The following is a 17,376-nucleotide window of genomic DNA, read 5'->3' as shown; positions in this document are numbered from 1 at the left end:
AAAATTAAAGTATTTAATTCCCTCTTCCCAAATCTTTCACTGGGGTGTACACCAGCACAACTATACCCTTGGTGTTTATTGTGACATTTCTTGGAAACTCAGGATACTGATGGGAACATACTCAGAGAATCCTTGGGGGAGCACTGTGCCAAGTCCCTTTTTCATTGTGGCCTTTGGATCTCTTTCTTTCCCTCTCATCAAACAGTATTATATACATTGCTATATGTGAATCTCAGATCTGTGATGTTTTGGAGGGGGAATCTTTCTGACACTAGTGTATGATCAATATAGAGATGAAAAATGTGTTTTTCTTTTAGATAGCAAACAATTAAAAAAAACCTTGGTATAATGATGAAAACAGCATCAGATGAAAAGCTGTAATCTTATTGAGACATTTTATATTCAATTTACTCTCCAGTCTTTCTCAGTTCTTTTATCTCTTTTCCCCAGAGACTATTAGTTTATTGCAGTTTTCCTCCACAAGGAGATTTTTGTAGGTGAAAGAAATATTCTAAGGCAATTTTGGGCATTTGAGTATAGTGACTATTGTAAAGGTAAGTGAATGCAATGACACGATGATTAGATTTATTTGATAAGTTTAGTGTCAAAATGGGTGAAACCAGAAGTTTGGATCAAAGTCTTGCTTAACTGGATTGACCAGTTACTTGAGTCAAAATGTTGGAGCTGGTTTTCCCTGCAAGGCACTACTGAAGTCATGTGCAATTGCTTGTTAACTTGATATTCTTGAGTATTTTTTATTGCCTGTTCACCTGTCTTAATGCTCACAGGTCCTCTTAAGTGACAGTAAAAATAATTAAGTGATTCCTGACAATCTCAGATTTCCCTCAGAGCAGAATGAGTCTTTAAGACGCCAGCACATTTGAATGATATTTCGGTATATTGTAACAACACCTGCTGAGGGATAAAATGTGTTCACTGTATAATGTAGTTTGTAAGATATTTGATATAAAACTGTTTCTTTACAAAGTGAGGCTGTTTGTGGCGTGTGTTGTGGTAATCTGCATAAAATACCTTTTTTTTTATTTACTCAAAGAAAATATTCTTTCCTTTGAATATTTACTCATTTACTTAGCCAAGCTGAGGTCTTAGTTGCAGCATGTGAAATCCTTAGTTGCGGCATGTAGGATCTAGTTCCCTGACCAGGGATCACACCCGTGCCCCCTGCACTGGTCACACCAAGTCTTAGCCACTGGACCATCAGGGAAGCCCGAAGCCCATTTTCTTGAGTTCAGCTTCCTCAGGGTTTTCACCTTTGGGGTTTCCTTTCTCTCCTTACCTCGTCACTGATTATTTTATACAGCCTAGGGTACCTGAGTACAAAGCTTTGTTCATGAACATTCCTAAAAAGAGTGTTTGAATTCACATTGGCCTTGGAGGTCGGGAAGCCCAATTGTCTTTCATAATTTGTGTCACATCCGCTTCTGTAATTACGTCCCACCCTCCACCCATGAGGGTAGTTAGTTATCAACTTTTTGCAGGTCAGAAGAAGCCAGTACAAAGTTCCTTTAGCCCTGATTAGTGGCTGAACTGAAGTGGGTTTTGTTTTTGTTTTAATCAGTGGAAATAAGCTGAGGCATCAGCCAGTAATACTGATAGGATGTATTTAGTCACATGCTGCAGATTCACTGATACAGAACTTCCTCAGGCAGCGCTGCCACGGGAGCATCAGGTTGTTTCACGAGGAGCTCGGAGTCTGTCCAGAGTTAGCTCCAGTGGTAGCACCAGTCACAGTCTATTTGGAGTTGACCATGAACAAAAGAAAAAAAAAGGAATTTTTTTTTTTTTGGAGGGGAAGGGAGTAGAGGGTTTAGCACTAGTTTGATGTGAGAATGTGGATTTATGAAAGCATACCCGCCAGAGATTGTCCTCAAACTGGAGAAATTCAAAGCATGATGGGAGAACTTGACATCTCCTGCCATAGAGCAGACTGCCATCTGGCTTCCACCTTGCATAATAGCACAGCTGAAGTGGGTGTAAATACAGGGCACACTCGGGAAGTATAGAACGCCAGTTCAGTGAGGGAACTGTGTGTGCATTCTTAGCTCTTTTATGATTTGCAGATATATTGGCACCTAATTACAATGGTGATAATTCACTTAGAGTATGCTAAAGTGGAAAGCTTTGTTCTTGCTGTTTTCATTCATTCCTTCATTCAGCATATTTATGGAGTGTCTTTTGAGTGCCAGGACCCCTTGTAAGGTATGGAAATACATGTGTGAACAAAACAGACAGAAATCCCTGACTTTGTAATGTTAGGAAGTGATTTTCAGACAGTGCTGTAGCCAGTCTTATATAAACATAAATAGCCCTCAGACTATCATTGATTCTTTCACATTGTGGAGAATGACACTCTCAATGTATATTACATGTAACCTTGGATTATCTGTATTGACATGGTGATCCGGTCCTGCAACAGCCCCGTGAGGTGGGGACTGCTACTTTCCAAGAGGAGAGAACCAAGATTCAAGAGATTTGCTCAAGATCACATGGCCGAGTACTCATGCAGTTAGTGACAGAGCTGGGATTCAAATGCAGTTCATCTAATTCCAGAACCAAGTTTCCTAAGCCTGATATTACATTGCCTCTCAGATTTGATACTAGATGGAAATTTAAAAATTAGTTTAGAGGATTTTAAGTAATAGAAAGTCCTGCTGATGGGGCAGTTTTTAGATAACACCCTATCTGGTCGATAGCATATTCATAGAAGAGTGTTCTTCATAATAGTTTTGATTCTGTTATTTATGGTCCTTCAGACTTTTTAGTGTGCTATTCATTGAAATGGTGATCCATTTCCACTAGCTAGATACTGGAAATTGGCTTATTCATTGTCTCATTTGCTCTTCTTTGTTTGCCAAATTTGTAGCTAATTTCTGATTTGTATGGGGAGAATGGTGGGATTAATTGACTTTCTGCAATTAATTGAAAGAGTCACCTGAATATAGTGCCTGAGAATTCCAAAAATGAACTTTTCAGAGGAACTGGAACAGGGACAGTTCCTTTTCTGAGACTTTCTGCCATTGTTCTCTGAATTCATAGCTCAAACATAGGGCCCAGTGCTTTTCCATGATGGTCATTCCTTTTGAACTTGGAAATATTTTCACTTTGGGGTTGCAGAAATAGAAAATCAAATTCTAGGGAAATCATAACCAAAGGGAGCATTTCATTTGGTAGAAGTGCTACATTTTTTATGCATTGTGCTTTGGCATACATGTATACATATGTTTTATAAGAAAATTATAAAAAAAACTTCAGAAATTTCTGACATTTATGGGAACTGCCCCTCTTCAGTAAAAAGACTGGATTTTCAATCCTAGACATTTTCTGTAAAAGCTGTTTTGTCAAGAGACAATTGAGTTATTTTCACAGGAAGCAAAAAAATGTATTATACAATCAATGCCTTAAGTAAACAAAGTGGAGTTAATATTGATTCTGTATCATTATGTATATTTTTAATTAACTAAAGGGACCAGGGGAGGAAAGCTCATTTTCTTAAATGTCTTGATAAAGGAAATGACTGAAGTTGGTTTTTTTTTCCCTCCTCATTGCACTACACAGAATAACTTTAAAATAAGGATTCTGTGAAGGTGGTGTTAAAGATTTCACTTGTCAAAGAGATTGTTATAAATGTAAGAAATTTCAGACTATGTTGTGTTTATTGCAGATGAGGCTCTATCAGGTATGTACAAAATGTGACATAATTCTAGCTTTTCATTTAAGCTGTCTTTGAGGCACATAGAGGTTAATGGGCTAAGATATTGGAATATTTAAGAAATGGAGGATGACAGAATTTTTCTTGAGACCACAGAATCTGCATCAAATTTCCCCATATACTGTAGAAATGCTATTATGAAAGCCAATTAGGTAGAATGAAAAACATTCCGAGAATGTACAAGATTTTGAATGATTTTGTATTTTTATAACCCAAGAGTGGTTCAGAGTTCATTCCTGAGAGGACATGCTTTGGAAAACTTGCTAAGGGAATGGGCAAGTTGAACTGATTCAGGTTGTGTCTTCCTAGTGCCAAATACAATTACATTTCAGATTGTGATCTCGGTCCTAATGCTGCCACATCTTAAGCTCTTTGCATCCTAGAAGACATAGTCCACCCCTCTCTAATGGGCCAACCCTGAGTCACATCTAGCTTCAGACACTCCCTGCCAGTTGCCAATAAAATACACACTCTGTCTCAGAGTGAAGAGAAACACACATAAAAGGCATTAATTCTTAAGCTCTCTTGGATGGTGACAAGTAGTAATGAAATGCTATTGTACCATGAGGTCCTTCCTGTCCCCACTTTCTGGGTTCATACCTAACATTTGACATTGTTTTGCAGAAGGCTGAAGAGAATGCTGAAGGAGGAGAGTCTGCCCTGGGACCAGATGGAGAGGTAAGGGATTTTGCATCCATTTTTACTGTACTCTGCTGAATGATGCCCTGCCATTCTCTATGTATACTAATTGTATTTTTCACTCCGCTATTCATTTTTAAGTAAAAAGAGTAGTCCATTAGCATAGTAGAAAATTAAAATAGCATAAAAGAAATACTCTAAACAGTAATCTTCCATCTCAGACTGCCAATCAACTGATATTAAGTTTCTTGTATACCATTCCAGAAATTTTCTGTGCACATATAAGCATGTGTTTATGAATATACAGAATGTGGAAAAATCTTAAGTGATTCTATAATTACATTTTCCCTGTCAATGATGCAGAAGCATAAAATATGACCCAGTTTCTTTCATTTACTTTGGAATTTCATAACTCCATAAGCCAAACAATTTACGTATTTGGTAGCCTATCTTTTTGGATTTTCTGTAAGCTTACCCTATAACTTCTATTCGTAGATTCATCAGTATATTTGTAAATTTTATTTCTGTTATTTCTGATATTCTCCTGCATCACCAGAATACAGTGATTGTTTTATTGGATTTTTTTTTTTTCCTCTGGAAAACTCAAGAGTTCTGTGCCAGTGATTCACACGAGCAGGTGTCCCCCAGAGTGGGATGGGAAGGGCGTTTGTTTCAAACTGCCTTCTCCTCTCACAGGTTCTGACAAATCTTCCTGGAAGATTGGGGTGGGTGGAGGGTTGCCTCTTTCGATTCCAGAATCACCATTCACATGAGTCATGTTATGAATGTGAACAGCCCAGTGGCAGGTAAAAGGTTGAAACCACTATTCTATGCAGAAACCTCTTGAACAATAAATGTTACTTAACCACTATAATTTATCACAAGGAAAGAAAAGATCGGGATAAATGTCTAATGTGTGAGAAACAGTGGGCTATTATAGGGGAAGAATACTGTATATTAGGGCACTTAGGAAGAGCTCTAATTTGTAAAAGCCCAGCCTTACCAAAGCATGCCTCACATGGGTCTGTAATTAACAATCACACAGGGAGAGATTTAAGGTGTTAGTGCGGTAGCTCTCTTATCTCATATTATCCCCTGGGAAAATGAGCTCATGCACTTTTTTTTTTTTTTTAAATCATAGCACATGGTATGTTCTGCTTGCTACAGTGGGCAGTCCTTATCTTACCTGGTTTGTTTTGAAATAATGTTCTGATTACACTCTGGTGTGTTCACTCGGTATTTCTGCCAAAGTTCTAATTTCAGCTATAGTGATTCTCAGTTTTCTCTGAGGCATGGCACAAGCCGTAAAACAAGCTGGAGTTTAATAGGTCAAGATAGTGGAATATGATTCTTCCAAAGAAAATGGTAGCATTTCCTACTTATGTAGATGTCCTAGTTATCACATGAACATATAGATGACCTTCTACATTAATGAGGAAGAAGCATTGTCTTGAAATGCAAAATAACAGTGTCCACAACCATTGCTTCAGTACACATAAAAGGAAAGAAAATCTGGAGTAAGCCTTCTCTTTTTATTTTTTAAGGTTATTTTTGCGGATAATTGCTAATATGTTGTTTCTTATTCTGACAGTGCTTTGTTGAGGAAGAAGGGGGAAAGAACCAGTTTTGAGGGGGAGGGGGAACGTGGTCATTTCCTATTAGATATAGAAGATAACCTACGGTACACTGCTTTTCCATTTTAACTCTAGATAACAATTTAGAAACAACTTTTTGGAATTAGTGAATTGCCTAAATGTTTGAATTTTATCACTTTTAAGGAAGTAGATAACTTGAATTACTCACAGATCAAGCGTTTCCAAACAGACATCTCGCCTGGGGGTCTGCTCCTAGATGCACAGTCACCCTGTAATCAGTAGCATTCATTTGCATATGATTGCTCCAGTTTTAGACCTTTTTAAACAATTTGTTCTCAGAAGTAGGTTAAACACAGCCTCTGCAATGTCGCTTATTCTCTTAGTTTTCTGAGCAAACTATTTTTCATTGAGAGTCTAATGACGAATTTCAGCTCAAACTTGGTCGATTTGCCAGGTTTCCAATGAGCAGAGCCTTTTGCTTTATTGCAGGTCCCCATGGTTGGGCTAGGTACCTGATGGTTTGATTTTGGATAAAATGACATTGTTTCTGCAGAAGCCACACTGGCCATTAAGAGATGACACAAGTGACAATACCTCTTTCTTTTTTCCATGATTCTCTCTGAAACCATGAGTTTGTAGTAGTCTTTATCTGGGGGAAGTATCCTGAATATTCATTGGAAGGACTGAGGCTGAACCTGAAGCTCCAATACTTTGGCTACCTGATGGGAAGAGCTGACTCATTGGAAGAAAGACTGAGGGCATGAGTAGAAAGGGGAAACAGAGGATGAGACGGTTGGATGGCATCATCAGCATAACAGACAGGAGTTTGAGCATACTCTGGGAGACAGTGAAGGACAGGGAAGCCTGGCGTGCTGCATCCAGCCAGGACTCATCTCCCTAAGAGTCGGACATGACTTGGTGACTGAACAACAGCAAATTAATATTTGGGGGTTTAAGGGTTCTTAGTTGAAAATGGCAAGAATCAACTCTGCTTGATTTAAGTAAGAAGGCAACATGTTAACAGGATATTGCATGGGTGATCAGATCTCCCAAAGGCAATACCCTGACTGGGGCTACGCTGTTATTTCAGTTATATGTTACTGTGGTGTACTCTACACCTGGTTAGTGAAGACACAGCTGGCCTTGGGAGTCAGCATGGCCAATACCACTGCACTGGCAATGTTGCTACTGTTGTCTGCTCTCCTGCCAGTGTGCCCATTGGCCCTCACTTTCTTCTAGGTCCCAATTCAGAGCCTTGGTGAATGTGCCCAGTTGCAGAGCTTAGGTCTTGTGCCAACACCTTAGCTGCAAGGAAGGCCAATGTTTCCCATTTCTTTAGTGGAAAGTGACCCTCAACATCCCACCTGGGACTCACCAGGTGATGAAATTTCTAGTCACAGGAAGGGGTTTCACATACTGGATAGCCACAAACTCTAGCACAGAACTGGGAGAATATCATAACAGTAAGCAATGCCGTGTCATGTCTTCTGTCTAGCCCATAGATGAGAGCAGCCAGATGAGTGACCTCCCCGTCAAAGTGACTCACACAGAAACTGGCAAGGTCCTGTTTGGCCCAGAAGCACCCAAAGCAAGTCAGCTGGACGCCTGGTTGGAAATGAATCCTGGGTAAGGCATGAAAGCAGAATTATTGGTGTTCTTTGGCTTTTTAGATTTTTGTGGTCCTTGTAAAATCTGGGAACTAAAACAACCTGACCATTGCTGAACTGAAGTTATTACTTGCATTTGTCATTTGTACATAGAATAGGCCATATGTATTTGTGTATACACATACACACACATAGTTTTATAATTTAAAAAGCTAAACTTGCTCTTCCTCCCTGCTCTTTTCCTTGTAGTTACGAAGTTGCCCCTAGATCGGACAGTGAAGAGAGTGATTCTGATTATGAGGAGGAGGTATGTTTCTATCTCTGTTTGGAGTTCATTGGCTGGAAAGTTCTCAGAAAATACCCGGGTCCTTCTGTCTCTTCGTCCCCCACTGTTGGCCAGCGGGTGACAGCTGGCCTAGAGAGTTTGCCAGAGCTTTGCTGGTTCATGCCTAGTTTCACAGTGACTTCTCAGGGGCTCCTCCTGGCCAGCGGGGAAACTTGGTGAATTCTCAGTTTATTTGAAACCAAGAAAAGAGAAGCTGGCATTAAATCGGAGGTGGTAGAAAGGTCTTTGGAGGAAAATTGGAGATGGATTACCTTGGGAAAAGCAATTCCATGCTTCTAAGTGGTTTACACTGAGGGCTAAGAGCCTAAAAACGCCTGAAGTCCTTTAGTGCTTAGGCCTGTTTGAAGCTGTAAGTATTGAAATTTGGACAAAAAGAGCAACATGTACTTGGTTTAATGAGTTTATTGATCCTCTTGGTTTTTTTTTTAAATTGGATTCTTGTTTTAGTACTTTGGATATAATTGTTATCCACCTGTCTCAGTCTCTTGGAAGGAATACTCACGTATCTAGAACCTAAAATGGTACACTTTTAATAGAAATGAAAGAATAATCAAGGTATTTCTAAGTCAGCTTTAAATTGCTTAACAATTACAAATAGAATAAATAAATGAAGATTTTTATCTCGTTTATTAGAGCATTGCTAGTGTGTAGTCATTAAATGCAATGTTTACCAGTTTAGAGGAATCTTGGTTCAAAGAATACCATGGCCAGAGCAGAGCAACCTTACCAATGACAGCTCACCAGAATTTTAAGACTGTTTTTATTTCCTTCTGTTTTGTGGACCTGTGTTTCCGAAATAAATCTACCATGGATTAAAAATGAAAGATAATAAAAGTTATTATTATTTTTTAAAGCGTACTATTAACAAGTAAATACTTTTGGAGGCAAGCTATTTTTTTTTATAGGCCACTCTTTCTCTGAGGTATTTGAAACTTACAAAATCAATTTTTAAAATATCTCTTGTTTACTTGGATGAATGGGCCCATAAATAATCCATTGGAAGAATCTTCTCATTGAGTCTGAGGGGCAGGGAGGGACAGAGATGAGGTAAAGAAGGCTGCTGAACCCAAGGGTGCCCTCCTAAGAGTGACAGCTGCAGACAACTCCAGACAACTGGGACCAGAATGAACTCTGACCTGGGGGTCCAGAGACTGGGTCCTCATCTTGTGGCTAGTCATGTCCCCTCTTGGTGCTCACCTGGACATGAAGGAGCTGTACCCACTCCTCATTTTACCCCTTACAATTCAGTGATCTGTGATCATAGATTTAATGTTCAGCATTACTGTCATTGTCAGTCCTCATTGTTTCATTCAAAAGTGATGGAAAAGCATCATTCTCTTTAAGCCTCCTTTTAAAGGAAATTCTTCTAGGTTATCTGAAAAGATTTAACTTTCAACACCAAGTGAGTAGTAGTGGATATTATTATGGATATTTAGTAAAGCTTTCCAACAGGCCAGCAGAACCAAGTACACAGTTCAGAGGTGGGGAGGTGATGAATCCTTTGCCATATTATTGACAGTGTTTATCTACATATCCAGAAATATGAAGTGGCCACAGAACACACACACAGAAGGCCACATGCTTACAAGCTCCAGTCCCTCCACCCTGAAGTCGTGTGGGAACATCCAGGGTCCACTGGCATCATCAAAAAGACAATATTAAGATCTCTTCAACTGGCTTTGGAAGAGAAGGGTGTAGAAGGTCACTAAGTTATCAAGAGCAAATGTGGTCTACAGCAGCAGTCCCCAACCTTTTTGGCACCAGGGACCAGTTTCGTGGAAGAGTTTTCCCACAGACCATGAGGATACGGGCAGTAGGGAGCAGCTGTAAATAGAGATGAAGCTTCACTCAACTGCTTGCTGCTGACCTCCTGCTGTGCAGCCCTTTTCCTAACAGGCCACGGACCGGTACCCCTCCATGACCCGAGCGTTAGGGACCCCTGATCTGCAAGACTCTCTGACGACCAAATATTGATACATATCCACCTTTCTGGCATGGTTTTTCTGTATGTATTCTTGCGGAGCAAGGGTTCCAGGGGATCCCTAGAGGGTTCCTTCTGGTCCTCCATTCAGTGATTTAAACAGCGATGGAGTGGTAGGAATTGCCTGGCATAGGTAAGGGTTAAATTTATGTCTTCCCCTTGGTTGTGTTCACATCACTTGTGAAGTTGAATACTGTTCACTCTCTTTCCAGAAAATGCCAATCCTAGGGATTCCCTCTTTATTTTAAAGTGGAATCTTTGTTCCTTTCCCAGGATGAGGAGGAAGAGTCCAGCAGGCAGGAGACTGAAGAGAAAATACTTCTGGATCCAAACAGTGAGGAGGTTTCAGAGAAGGACGCCAAGCAGATCATTGAGTATGTATCTCTCAGAGTTTCGTCTCTTGCATATGCGTTTCGTGAGGGTTCTCCTCTGTGAATTTCCTTTTAGAGAATTTTGTCTTTAAGGATGGAAGCTGACTTTATGCCCAGACTCCCCTTGAAATGCCACCATCAGGGGCCACCAGCATGTCCCACTGCCCAGCCCCTTCCTTCCGTCCCCTTCTCCTTCCTGTCTCCCTCACTCCTGGGCTTCTCTTGTCATATGGACTTCCATCCCAGATGAAATTTGCCCCTCCAGCCGGCAGCCTTTCCCACCTCCCTTACTGGCATCAACGCTCCTCCAGAAACCCACGGGGGTGTGCCCTTCCCCTCCCTGTCCTCACTGCTGCAGGCGGTCAGCCCCTGATTCCCCAGCCCAGTCTGAAACACCTCGGAGTCCTTCCCCCCACCTGAGCACCCAGCTCTTCGCCTCACCCCACCCATCCTCTACACCAGTGGGCTACACAGCTCTTTGTCTGTATCGCTCTAGTGTTAAAATTTGCGGTGAAACAATCTGTGAAAGAGAACATTTTAAAGTGATGAGATTTAAAAAAGAACAAAACAAAGCAGAAATAGACATTCTGATATTTTCTCCTTTTATTCCAGGGCTCTGTGCCCACTTCAGTAATCTTTCCTTTATCCATCTGCCCCCTTCTTCACTGAATGTTTTAGGAGCCCACTCCCACCCCACCTCCATAGGAGGCTTCCCTGGTGGCTCAGTGGTAAAGAATCCACCTGCAATGCAGGAACCACAGGAGATGTAGGTTCGATCCCTAGGTCAGGAAGATCCCTTGGAGGTGGGGAGCATGGCAACATACTCTGGTATTCTTGCCTGGAGAATCCCATGGACAGTCCATAGGGTTGCAAGGAGTCCAACATGAATGAAGCAACTTAGCACGCACACTCGCATGCCCCTTCCTAGACTGACACAGTAGTTGGTTAACCTGGTGCAGAAAACATTCTGTTTTCTACCTCTTCTCTTTCCCGTGTCTTTAATGTCACCTTCTTCCCCCTCTTACCTGTCTTCCAAGCTTTGGGCAGTGTTCTGTGGGTAGGATTTATCTTTGATTTTCAAGGGCCTAGGACAGCTTCACTGGCCAAGTGTGAACTTGCAGATGTACAGTTCATGCTCATAACAGTCATTTGAAGTCAGGAAGGCCTGTGTTCAAATCCTAATGCCACCATCTTTCACGTGACCTGGGCAAATTCATGAATTCATGAACTTATCTCAGCCTGAAGTTCTCCACAGGTATAAAGTGGGGAAGGTAATAGTGACATCTACCTTGCTTGCTTTTTTGCGAGGATTACAGATAATATATTTTGCCTGCTGGGCATGAAGTAGGTGTGGGGGCTTCCCAGGTGGCGCTAGTGGTTAAGAATCTGCCTGCCAGTGCAGGAGATGTAAGAGGCTCAGGTTTGATCCCTGGGTTGGGGAGATCCCCTGGAGGAGGGCATGGCAACTCACTCCAGTATTCTTGCCTGGAGAATCCCATGGACAGAGGAGCCTGGTGGGCTGCAGTCTGTAGAGTCCTGAAGAGGTGGATGTGACTGAGCGTGCACACGTGAAGGAGGTGATAAATAAAGCTCTGCTCACTGCGGCCGTTTCTCGGCTCTCCATTCATGCACAGCTTCCCCGTGCGTGACTCTCCACTCTCTCTGCCCCAGGACGGCGAAGCAGGACGTGGACGACGAGTACAGCATGCAGTACAGTGCCAGAGGCTCCCAGTCCTACTACACCGTGGCCCATGCCATCTCCGAGAGGGTGGAGAAGCAGTCAGCCCTCCTCATCAACGGAACCCTGAAGCATTATCAGGTAACTGATGTGGTGACCGTGTGTTCTTGGCAACACAGGTAACTGTGTTCTTAGCAAGTTGCAGTCCGTTACCTAATTTTGATTGGATATGTTGTGTGCATGCTAATTGCTCAAGAGACTCGATGATGGCAGGCGTCTAGGGTTACATTCTTTCTTTTTTCATTTTTGGCCATACTTTGTGGCATGTGGGATCTTAGCTCCCCAGACCAGGGATCAAACCCATGTCCCTCTGCAGTGAAACTGTGGAGTCTTAACCACTGGACCACCAGGGGAGTCCTCACATCGCTTCTAATATAGGAATTTTCTCTGCTGTGCCTATAATTCTTCTTTTAGAGGATTCCATTTTACCTTCTTCACTAGGGCATTTACCCATTTTCCCTTTTATGGTTTTGGGATGAATTGTTTTCAGAAATCCTGACTTAACCTTTGCAACTGTTTTACCCATGGATCTCTTCAGAATGGAAAACCCAGCCACTTTCTACCAGTACAGGGACCATCTGTCTCCCTTTTTGAAGTAAATGAAGTACATTTCTTCAAAACTTTCAGTGGTGGCTATAGTTTAACACTATGAATGTAGCCACCTAAGAATTGCTGTCTGCAACATTTACATGCTTTTTTTTTTCTTAAGACACAGTAAAGGTGTGAACAGCCATGCTTTGATGGAAACTAGGCTGTAAGCATAACGGATGTTTCTTTTGACCTGTCTGTAATGAGGTCAGCGCCTGTCTTTTACCTCCTTCCACTTCATGGTGTGTTCCTTGCAACATTTGTCCTGTGAGATAGACCCCAGAAAGAATGGGGGAAATGGGTTCTGTGGTTAAATATTAATAAATATGGGAAATACAATCAGCTGTAACCTGGATTACTGTATCATTTACTATTCCAAAGTTGGAGATGTATGAGAATGAACAGAGGCCCTTATAATTGATCAGAGGTGTCACCCAGGACTTCCAGAGCCAATCAGACGTCTGAGCACTCTGGGAATGACCCCTCTTGGTAGCCCCTGCTGTGTATCAGCAACTCATGAGTCTGCAAAAATAAATGTGCCATCCGTAACTGCGTATCAGCGTCCTACAGTGAAATGAGTTTAGCTTCGTATTGCCAAAATTTCTCTGACCACCGAACTTTCTTTTCGTATATCATATTCCTATTCATAGCCTGTAAGATTAGGGTCCTTTGGAATACACTTTGGGAAGTACTGATTTGGTCAAAACTTCATTCAGATTTTTCCATAACATCCTATGGAAAAATTTAAACAAGTTCTTTGACCAACCCAGTATGCACTTTAGACCAACAGTTCTCAAACTTTTGGAACTTGAGTCCAGGGTCCACTGAACTCAGAACGCGGCACTGTGTTGGCTGCCATTGTGTGGAGGTGAAGAATACAGCTGCTGCTGCCTCGGTGCTGCTTTGATTTGTGTTAAAGCACCAGCAGTTTATACCCACTACTGCTTTTGCGTCATCAGTGCAAATGTCAATGCAATACAAAAGGCAGATGATGCCTTAGTGTTAATGAGAAAATAATTTTGATCTTGTGGTCTCCTCAGAAGGGTCTGGAGACCCTCAAGAGTCCCTGGAGCACAATTGAGAACCAGTGCCCTGGCTGTAGTGAGGTCATGTTCTCTCCAAAGACCATACTACTTGCATGAAGTTCAAAGCTGTTGCCATCTGATTTGGCCTACCTGATGTAGATAGGGACTTGGAGATGGTTCTGATGACCTCCTGTGTGTCTGTGTGTGGAAAGTGCATTCTTTAGATTATGCATAAATAACTTTTAAAGCCACATTGATTTCCGCCTGCCATCTGAGAACTTTTTAAGCATTCTTCACCACTGTCTTTTCAAACCTATCTCCTCCTCTTTCCCTATAGGAATTTTATGGCCTTCCTCCCCTGCTGACCGGCTGTTAGGTTTCCTGAACATGCCTCACTCTGCCCCTCCTCTGGGGTTTTTTTTTTTTTTTTTTTGCTTCATGATGTTTCTTATTCCTGGACTCAGATTACCCATGTCCACCTTCTGTTTTATCTGGGATTAAAACAGATGCAAAATTCAGCCCCTTTGCCAATTTCATTAAAAAATAAAGAAAGAAATCCACTCCCTTTGAGTGTCCAGATGTGTCTGGCCTTTAGCTGACTCCTAAAGGCCTGGTGGTCTCGGGGTCACATTGCAAGCGTGCAGCTCCTCCCACAGAGCACTCTGGGTTCCCACCATTCCTCCTCTGCCCATCTCTCTTTTGTGCATCCCCTGAGAGCCTCTTTCTGTTCTTCTCATCTCTTGGTTTTACTGTTGTTCTGCAAAAACCTTTAGGATGATTCAGAGTCTTGCATGGTACAAGGCACCCCAAGAAGCTTATCCAAGTACTTCTTCAAACCATTGTAGTTGCTCTTCCCAAGAAAAATTCTGGTCTATACAGTTTTATAACATTTTATGACATTCGCACTGCCAACTGCTTCTTGGTGCATGATGAACTTTGTAACTTGGTAACTTTGTAACTTGGTGCATGTAACTTTGGTCTTCTTTGTAAACTTCAGAAGGGAGGCATGCATCTTACATATGTAGATATCCATGTGCTGTAGTTCCTTGCACGGTCCTTTTCACAGAATCACCATTTAATAAATATTGAAAATGGAAGAATCACTTGTCTTGTTTTTACATGAAAGAAATTAAAATTAACGTTTCCCTAAGCATAACTTCATTAGCAAGCTAAATTGACTGTAGCAATTACACACACACACACACACACACACACACACGTGGTGCAGTGGTAAAGAATCTGCATGCCAGCGTAGGAGATACAAGAAACGCAGGTTTGATCCCTGTGTCAGGAAGATGCCCTGGAGGAGGAAAAGGCAACCCACTCCAGTATTCTTGCATGGAGAATTTCATGGACAGAGGAGCCTGGTGACTGCAGTGACATGGGGTCGCAAAGAGTTGGACATGACTGAGCACACATGCATATGTATATATATATATATAGAGAGAGAGAGACAGAGTTAACCCTCTCATTTAAACTGACATCTATCATGAGACAAGTGCTCGGGCCTGGTGCACTGGGAAGACCCAGACGGATTGGGTTGAGAGGGAAGTGGGAGGGGGGATCGGGATGGGGAATACATGTAAATCCATGGCTGATTCATGTCAATGTATGACAAAAACCACTGCAATATTGTAAAGTAATTAGCCTCCAACCAATAAAAATTTTAAAAAAATAAAAAATAAACTGATATCTGTGATAACGGTGGTGGAAGGGAGTTGATGGTTGGAGAGGAAGGTTGAACAATTTTGTATTTTCTCCCACTCTTACTTGTGTTTAACGTGGGAATCCAAAGCTGTGTCTCTGGTGCTGGGCTTTTGTACGTAACTGTGCTGAAGGTGTTCCCAGGGGTCAGCTGCCCTGGGGGAGCGCCTGCATTGCGGAGTTTCCCTGTGAGGCCTGGGAGCTTTCTCTGCCAGCAGATGCCCCTGGCTCCCTGATCACTCTGCTACCTCAGTTGAGGGGATCCCACCCCCGGGGGCTGACAGGCTCTTCGTTACCAAGAAGGCTGTTTCTAATGACCTGTGATCTCCATGCTGAACCTGCCTTCTGGCTTGTTTTTCTTTAATTCTCACATTGGCTTTTTGTTTTTGGAGTGGTTGGAATGGATTTTCGTTTGGGTTTTCTTCATCTCTAATAATTCTAGAATGCCATATACTGTGAAATGCTAAGTAGGGATGAACGGAAAAGCTGCTTAAAATCCCCCCCGGAACGCTCCAGCCCATCACTTCTAAATCTGATTAGCACTCAGCACCTGCCAAGCGGTGGGGTGATTACAGGCTCACATTTGAATTTCGTTTTGTGCTGGTACTTCCCCCCACTTTCCTACTGTGGGAAATCCGACGTACAGCACAGAGGAGTTAAGAAGTCGCAGCCCCACTTGAGTTGTATTAGTATTAATTACCTGTGCAGATCTTGGGTAATTGAAGCAATTACTCTTCATTTCAGCTCCAGGGCCTGGAATGGATGGTTTCTCTGTATAATAACAATTTGAACGGAATCTTAGCTGATGAAATGGGGCTGGGAAAGACCATACAGACCATTGCACTCATCACTTATCTGATGGAGCACAAACGACTCAATGGCCCCTATCTCATCATTGTTCCCCTTTCGTAAGTAAAGCCATTTATTCTGCAGTTATCCTTCTTTATGTTGGAGCTTGCCCGATTTGTCATTTGTCATTTAAGGCAGAGTTGTAGCCTGTAGTGGGATTATCAAGAGCATATAATCTGGATTTAGATGTTTCATTTCCCACCCTGTCTCCCATCCTGGCCTCTCTGATTGGCTACATAAGCACAAGATGAAGTGATTTTTTTCCAGTCCTTCGTGTTGCAGTCTATACAGCCTGCAGGCCACACAGTGGGACTCATTCTTTATCACACCTAAAGTGGCTCATGAAGCTGAAAGTTTTGATTTTTTTTAAGATTTCCGATTTTTTTCTTCTATTTCTAAAAGGCTACATATATTCAAAAAAATGTATATTCTTAAATCTTCCTTTAGTGTCCCCTTTAAAGCAGAAAATCCAGACTCTGAACTTTGTATTAAACTGCCCTCAGTACTGTAGTTTATCTGCAGTGGTGTTGCCACTTTGTCAGTACAGGTCTTCACTGTTTTCCATCACATTCCCAGTGCCTCGTCCATTGCAGGGTTCCTTGTGGGTTTTGAGTGGACATGCCTGCAGGAAGGAATTCCTGTTCAAAACCACCCTCCTTGGATGGGAGTGCCTTGGACTGTGGTGTGAGGTTGCAGTTCTGTTCACTGAGGTCCCTTCTAGATCTCACTGCTCATTGCAGACTTGGACCTTGGGAAAAAGTAAAGATTCTGTTTTAGTGTTTCCTTCAAATTTTGCCTAAATGAGAATTCTTCAAAGACCTCTTAAATCCATTTTATTTGAACCCACAGTACTTAGACATCCTTTCCATGTTATCTACATCTTGAACATGTATTTTGCTTTTTATCTTTATTTTGCATGTTCTGACTCGTAGATTACATTGATGGTTTGGGGGATTTTTTTTTTTTAAGACATTTACTATTTTCCCCCTGCTCCCTCCTGACAGATTTATTTAGTATTTTCATGTGCTTTATCATTTTTTTTCCTGACTCAAATTTCTCTGAATTCATATGGCCGTTTTTAGAGTTCCCAAATCACTCTGGTAATTGCTGTCTTTCAGTATTAAAAATAAGATTTTTTTTTGTCCTCTATGTTCATGCATTCTTTAATTTTTTTTTTTCCTCTCATGAGATTTCTTATGAATC

At 41.7% G+C, this 17,376-nt stretch overlaps 1 protein-coding gene across 5 annotated transcripts in view; it reads left to right on the top strand.

The window, feature by feature from the left end:
- Positions 1–17,376, top strand: part of SMARCA2 (SWI/SNF related, matrix associated, actin dependent regulator of chromatin, subfamily a, member 2) — a 175,759-nt gene that overhangs the window by 50,673 nt on the left and 107,710 nt on the right. For all 5 annotated transcript variants that reach the window (XM_065908450.1, XM_065908451.1, XM_065908452.1 and 2 more), the window contains exons 10-15: positions 4,355–4,408; positions 7,460–7,590; positions 7,821–7,878; positions 10,172–10,272; positions 11,941–12,088; positions 16,069–16,232. In XM_065908450.1, coding sequence (XP_065764522.1) covers positions 4,355–4,408; positions 7,460–7,590; positions 7,821–7,878; positions 10,172–10,272; positions 11,941–12,088; positions 16,069–16,232 — 656 coding nt within the window. The remainder of the gene's footprint in view (positions 1–4,354; positions 4,409–7,459; positions 7,591–7,820; positions 7,879–10,171; positions 10,273–11,940; positions 12,089–16,068; positions 16,233–17,376) is intronic.

The sequence above is a fragment of the Muntiacus reevesi genome, chromosome 17, assembly GCF_963930625.1.
Source record: "Muntiacus reevesi chromosome 17, mMunRee1.1, whole genome shotgun sequence".
In the NCBI taxonomy this organism is placed as follows: Eukaryota; Metazoa; Chordata; class Mammalia; order Artiodactyla; family Cervidae; genus Muntiacus; species Muntiacus reevesi.
The sequence above is the reverse complement of the archived record's forward strand: the minus strand, read 5'-3'. Positions and strand labels throughout refer to the sequence as shown.